At 54.6% G+C, this 6,654-nt stretch overlaps 2 protein-coding genes across 2 annotated transcripts in view; both read right to left on the reverse strand.

Annotated features, from left to right (window-relative positions):
• Positions 1-578: 578 nt before the first annotated feature.
• Positions 579-2,203, reverse strand: LOC119355759 (salutaridine reductase-like). The gene is made up of 5 exons (XM_037622627.1): positions 2,104-2,203; positions 1,746-2,032; positions 1,596-1,615; positions 1,164-1,358; positions 579-1,080 (listed from the first exon to the last, which is right to left on the reverse strand). Exons 1-5 carry the CDS (start codon positions 2,136-2,138, stop codon positions 700-702), a joined length of 918 nt encoding a protein of 305 aa, XP_037478524.1. The 5' UTR covers positions 2,139-2,203; the 3' UTR covers positions 579-699.
• Positions 2,204-4,057: 1,854 nt separating this feature from the next.
• The window catches only part of LOC119355757 (salutaridine reductase-like), a 20,274-nt gene continuing 17,677 nt past the window's right edge, over positions 4,058-6,654 (reverse strand). The window contains exons 4-5 of the mRNA XM_037622625.1: positions 5,167-5,361; positions 4,058-4,691 (exon numbers count right to left, since the gene is read on the reverse strand). Coding sequence (XP_037478522.1) covers positions 4,308-4,691; positions 5,167-5,361 — 579 coding nt within the window. The 3' untranslated portion in view covers positions 4,058-4,307. The remainder of the gene's footprint in view (positions 4,692-5,166; positions 5,362-6,654) is intronic.

Consider the following 6,654-nt stretch of genomic DNA (forward strand, 5'->3'; position numbering starts at 1 on the left):
GGGATCCCACTTAACAAATGCACTTGCAGGCTTGCAGCTGAAAACATCGGTAGATGCTTATGGATGCCTCAATTTCAAGAGCAGATCGCGAAGCAAGTGTCAGGGGTGGGGCTGCCATTGACCTGCTAATCGCGTCCGGCCGAGTCGACGGGATCGTCGATTCTTGATTGGAACATCGGTGAGGCGGAGCAGGGAGAAGCTGCGAGGTAGGGGAGGGGATACGTGCGAGCCGGAAGAGGCGGGGTGCGAGGAGGAAGAGGCAGTCGTGCAGCGGCGGCGGCTGCCATCGATCGGCGACGGCGGTAGAAGTACGTTGCGGCGCCGCCCTCTGCTCCCTGCACAAGCTATCTAGATGGGCTAATAGGGTAAAGTGGGGTTCCAGTGGGCTAGTCCATTCAATTTCTTTCTGGTCCAATAGGCTCCCACTAATGCGTTCACAGAAACTGCTGAAGCATACTTCTTTTTTACTTAATTTCTCTTAAATTATTATTTTTACGAGGATGAAAACGGTTTGAGACGCTCTCATGTTTTTTGGGTAGTCTTTTTTTTTTTTGAGAGCGTCCTCTCGGTAGTCTGTTTCTTGTGAGATGACACATCTTATTCGCAATCTCAATCTAGCACGTAAGGTAACACATCCAGCCAATAACCCAGTGTGCAGCACACGAGCAGGGCAACACGCACGCACGTACCGCCGGTATCTCACACGAACGGCGCCTCCTCGCCCTGGGCGAAGTAGGCGCCGGTCGGCCCGCCGCCAGGCAGCAGCGTCACCTTGGCCAAGTTGCGTGCGCCCTCCTCCGGCGTCAGGACCCCGAACCCCATGCTCATGTCGGTCTTGACGAAGCCTGGGTGCGCGCAGTTGACGCGCAGCTCAGGGTGCCTCCTCGCCAGGATCCTCGTGTAGGCGTTCATGGCGGCCTTGGCCACCTTGTACGCCGAGAACTTCGTGGGCCACCCGTGCATCTCCAACGCGCCGGCCTCGAAGTCCTTGATGAACTTCTCCAGCAGCTCGTCCAGCCTCCCCTGTGTCAGGTTGTCGACGTCGTTGAGCTCCTGCCTCACCTCCTCGTTGCCGATATGCTGCAAAAATTGACAGGAATCCCTTACATGTTGTACTGGGTTAGCAATGAATGATCAGTGGGAAAAAAGAATAGCTTGCTTACCCTTAGCAGTCCATAATTGGAGGAGACGTTTACTATTCTTCCCTCGGACGAAGCTTGAAGCAGAGGCAGCAGGGCTTCGATAACATGCTTCGTGCCGTAGTAGTTGGTCTGCACGGTGTTCTTTGCGCTGTCGATGGTCTCCCGGGCATTCTTCAACATCCACTCAACTCTCTGGTGGAAATCCAGGCCAGCGAACTGTTGTATAATGTATAGGCAAATAAACTTGTTCAGGCTGGTGTGTCCGAACAATTTCGGAAAAAAGTCGCGCCGATTTTATACTTTAACGAATGAACCAATTAATCAAGTAAAATTGGTCGCTGCGCTTGACGCCTATCCTTGGTTCTTGGCTGGGTTCCTCCAGGAGTATATAGCAGTAACAAATTACAAAACCCCAACAACAGAAAAGGACAAAAAAAAGGTGGGTGATATCACCTTTTCCTCTTGATATCGAACTCTTGGCCGCACTCAACCCCACAATACAAACCGCGGCGTTATTCACCTGCAAATCATCCGAGTGCATCCATCCATTCATCCATCACCGGTGCTTCAAACCTTGGATGCAGCAGCAGTAGTAGTATATACTACTGTAGTAGTAATAAACTGAAAATGAAACGAAAAAACTTGCCAGAATGTCTAGCTTGCCAAAGCGGGCCTCGAGAAAACCAGCTAGCGTAGCGGCGCCCGAAGCGTCCGTGATCTCCAGACGATGGAAGACGACACCAGAGAGCCCCAGCGCTTTGAGCCTCTCCGCGGCCTCCCCGCCCCTCGTCTCATCCTGGGCCGTCAAGACGACGGTGATGCCGCCGCTGGCCAGCTGCCGGCACACCTCGAAGCCGATCCCCTTGTTCCCTCCGGTGACCACGGCGACCCTATAGCAACCGCAGTCGATAATATTGCTGCAAGTTCCATAGACGTTTGAGCTAAGCATGCATAGGCTAACCTCGTGTTTGGCTGGCTGGGGATGATTCCTTCCATGAGGTTGCACGCACGACGAGCTCCAACAAGTGCGATGACAGAGATCGATGGGCCGCTCCTCACGATCTAAGATGGTTATGGTTATGGTTATGGGAGGAAGGAGAGCAAGACACTTATAACGGCTCCGGCCGTATCTCGGTCGCCTTTGTGGTGCTCGTCGTCTTCGTCCGGCACAAACATCCAGCATGATTTAGCAGCCTCTCAAAAGATCAACTTTTGGCAAGTTCGAAACATTCACACATCAAAACGATGGTTAGCTATTATCCAAAAAGGCTTTTTCGCTCTGTTTTATATATGAAGTATCAATCAACAAGCACCCAGTACAAACACACACCACAACAGCGCAACACACTGCACATATTCAGGGGAAGATACATAGACGCTGAGCGTAGCAACATCACCCCTAGCACTATCACCACGCAGAGATGAAGCTACATATAACGAACCATACGCTTCAAGACGGCGCCTTCAGGAAGGAAACGACACCGGCGCGCCGCCACCGCCCGATCCAAGGATCATAGTTTCCCCCGAAGCCGCATGACGGGCAATGAGAGCTGCGACGACACCTTCAAGAAGGAAACGATCTTCGCCGTCGCCGGTCCGTCCGAAGACAGAACATGTTTTCACCTCGGCCAACACTCACCGCCATCGAACGCCACACCCCGGCAACCACGCCGCCCACACGGCCATGGTGACTGGGCAGCACCAAGGCACGGGCTCTGCCCACGAGCACCGCGCTACCACCACCAGGGACACCGCCCTAGTATCCAAGACCTCGACACCACCTCATCCGAGATCCGTCGCACCCCAACGAAAGAGACAAGCGGAAAGGTCCCACCTTTCGCACCCCTGGGCTACCCCCAGCGTCGAGACCCAATAGGTCGGCCAAAACTGGCATCCACCGACCCGTCCTGCTGCCCCGAGCACAAGGCGAGCTCGGTCCTGCAGCATCGAGAGGGGGACGAGGTCAGCCCTGCTGCACCATGCGCGAGACGAGCTCGGTCCTGCTGCATCGGCGCGGGACGAGCTCGGTCCTGCAGCACCGGGGCGCGAGACGAGCGGTGGACCGCAACTGGGAGAGGACCAGCCCATTGATGGGAGTAGCGCCGGGGCGACGAGGAGATGGGGTGAAGGTCGAGACGGCTCGACCGCAAACGAGCCGACATCGGAGAAGCCGGCCGCTGCCGCAGACAGATCCTTCGAGCCACCGTGAAGCCGCCACAACACTAGCAGGCTACCACCGAGACCTTCCCACGCCGCCGCCCACGGTCGGAGCAGCGGCCACGCCCGGCCGCTGCCCTACCCGCGTCTTCCGTCGAGCTCCAAGCGCCGGAGCCGTCGGGCACGCACCACCGGAGCCACGCGCCGCCGGCCGGCCCCCAACGCCAGATCCTGCCGGATCCGACAAGAGACCGGTCACGCGCCACCTCTCAAGACGGGAGCATCGCAGTCACCCCGCCGCGCGCAGAACGAAGGGAGCCGGAGCGCCGCCACCAGCAGGCCACCCCGTGAGACCGCCGCCGTGCCGCTGGACCCCGCGGACGTCCAACGCCGCCACTCGAAGGGGTCGCCCCGTGCCGATGCCCACAAGCGGAGGGGGAAGAAGGGCCCCGCCGCCGCCGTGCCCATCAGGCTATGCCCGACGGAGCTCGCCGGCGACGGTTGGGGGAGGAGAAAGGACGTGGGGCGAGGGACGCGACGGCAGGAGATCCCCCCGGGCGTGCCGCGGGAGGGGAGGGGAGGGGAAGAGAGGGGGAGGGGGGGAACAGGGCGGGCCGGCGGCGGCAAGGGAGGGAACCCTAGTAGGGGTCGCGGGGGAGCGGGCAACCCGGAGTCCTCCATGCAAAACCTTACAGAAGAGCCGGGCAATGATGGTTAGCTATTCGAAAATAAAACCGATGGTTAGCAAATTTTGTTAACAAACCAAGCATGTCCATCAGCCAGCAACACCCATACGTCATACGTGTGTGTTGTCGCATTGTTTGACCCTACACATACCCACAAGATCGATAGACCTCATCGACCAATATGGATGATACACACACGCATGTGCATTTGAGTGCACAGCACAGGTTAAACTGCACACTGTTTATTGACAACTACTGTTACACAAACGACGTTGATATTTTGAAAGTAAAACCGGACGAAACCATTACACGTACGAAACAATCACACAAACGACGCCACGCCATCCCTATCAAAATAAGCACCATTCGGGCCATCGTCGGGCAAGAGAGCGACCTTCACCAGGTTGCTAGCGCCCTCCTCGAGCGTCAACTCTCCCATGTGCATGGACATGTCGCTCTTGACAAAACCAGGCGTCAAACAGTTGATGCGCATCGCGGGGAACCTCTTGGCAAGGATCCTCGTGTATGCATTCAGGGCAGCTTTGGCGACTTTGTAGGCCGACGAGCCACCGGTCGGCCACCCATGTGCCTCTATCAAGTTGGCATTGAAGTCTTCCAGGAATAGATCCAGAAGCTCCTCTAGTCTCTTTTCAGTAAGGTTGTCAATGTCGTCGAATTCCTTCTTCAGTTCTTCGCTGTTGAAGTTCTGCTCAAGAAAACAATACTTATTAGCTAAAAAGAACTAGCTTCTGAACCTGTGCTTTCTGACAGGGAAAAAAAAGAACACATGGAGATGATGAAGGGTGAGGATTTGGAAGAAAAGAAAAATCCATATCCCACAATCCAAAGAATGTGAACCTATGTCGTATTATTTGGAATGAATACGAAGCTAAACTGAAATAAGATCCTGCTTATTGCATCTGACAAAAGAAGTTAAACTGAAATAAGATCATTTATGCGAACAGATATACCCTATCTCTTATTTAATAAGTACTCCGTAGGACTGTAATAATATTCTGGAAGACACAATGCAAGGCTGCACATATACTTTTTAAAAACTAAAAACTAAACAAAGTGGTAAACAAAGCTATAACAGAAACATACTGGCACAAATAATGTTAAATATATTTTCTGAAACTAGTAATTGGTTTTATCGATCTGTAGCGTGGTTAACAACTTACCCTTAGCAGTGAAAAGCCTGATGAGACATTGACAATTCTTCCAGAGGAGGACAACTGAAGAAGAGGCAGTAGTGCCTCCGTGACAAGCTTTGCCCCATAGTAGTTTGTTCTCATGCATTCTTTTGCTTCCTCATATGTCTCCTTAGAATTTTCTTTCATCCATTGAACTCTTTGATCTACATCCATGCTTTCAACCTATCCATGCATAAATGGGTTAATTATTACACAACATCTTATTAGAAATGCAGAAGCATAGATGCTAGGCTGGTTGGGTCAGGCAGGAGTATTCATCTTAAAAATCTAATTAAAGTATATGAAGTGAAGCACCAATTAAACTATAAGTTATTTTTGTTAACTAAGTGAGTTGAGGCCGACCCGCTTCAAATTTTTTCTTTTTTTTTTGAAAAAGGAGGATGTACCCCCGGCCTCTGCATCTAGACGATGCTGTTAGGTTGATCTCCTCCCGATCGAGCCCAACGGCCCGACGGGCCCTTGACCCGCGCCCTGATCGGGGGCGCCCAACCAAACCATGGTTGGTGGGCCCCTGTCGCCGCGCTATATAAAGGGGTGGGAGAGTCGGCCGCACGCAACATGAGATTCACCGTGCGTTTAGAACCCCACCTACATCCCTACCATCTAGGGTTAGCGCGATACGACGGGAAGCTCCACCGCCGCCGCCATCTCTCTGTCATTGCCGTCGTGGCCATCTCACCATGATGGCCTCTGGCTCGAGTTCATCAACCCAAAGTGAAGGTAGGTTTACCGGATGATCTAGCCTACCCTGATCCAGAGAATCTATCAATGGTATCAGAGCCATGCTAGGCTATGATTTTCGGTTCAAAGAATAAACAGAGAAAGAAAAAAGATCCCTCCCCAAAGAACCCTAATCGACAGGGCAAAGAACAAATCCTCAACGGAAAAAGTAGCGCCGCCGCAAAGGCCACGCCGTTCCTCTCGATCCGGACGGGCATCGGCAAGCCGAGCCGTTTGGAAGAAGAACACACCCTGCAAAGGGCAAAGGGCACCGCAGCCACGCCGTTCGACGGCGGCGCGCTTCCGCTATGGGAAACGCGTCACCGGCGAAGGGGAGGCAACGACGCCACGGATCGTCGCCGGACAAACAGGGGATCAGGGAACGGCTCCGTCGCGCCTCAGTCGCCTCTCACTGCCACTGGATTCGGTGGATGGGGAGAATATGGAGCGGGGAAAGGAAGAAACTCACGCGCGGCTCGCGCGGCGCGGTGGCTTCACGCCGTCGCCGGCGGCCGGCGGAGCCCCGACGCTGCTGGGCTCGTAAGGGAGCAAAGGAGGGCGCAAGCGCGACCCTCTCTCTCCCTCTGCCACAGGAAAGGAAGGGAGGAGCGGCGCGGTGGCTTTTCGCCGCCGTCGCCGGGGACCGGCGCCGTCGCGATGGTCGGGCGACAGGACGGGATCGAGCGCCGCGCGCAAGGGGGGAAATGGTGCTAGGGTTACGGGAGGGGGGTGGCT

This window comes from Triticum dicoccoides, chromosome 2A (genome assembly GCF_002162155.2).
Source record: "Triticum dicoccoides isolate Atlit2015 ecotype Zavitan chromosome 2A, WEW_v2.0, whole genome shotgun sequence".
Lineage (NCBI taxonomy): Eukaryota > Viridiplantae > Streptophyta > Magnoliopsida > Poales > Poaceae > Triticum > Triticum dicoccoides.

Excerpts from the sequence above, each read along its gene's own strand:
- LOC119355759 (XM_037622627.1), bottom strand. The coding sequence starts at position 2,138 with ATGGAAGGAATCATCCCCAGCCAGCCAAACACGAG. Across the intron at positions 1,616-1,745 it reads AGTTTATTACTACTACAGTA|TTCGATATCAAGAGGAAAAG; the intron begins GTATATACTACT and ends TGCGGCCAAGAG. Across the intron at positions 1,359-1,595 it reads TTCGATATCAAGAGGAAAAG|TTCGCTGGCCTGGATTTCCA; the intron begins GTGATATCACCC and ends ATTATACAACAG.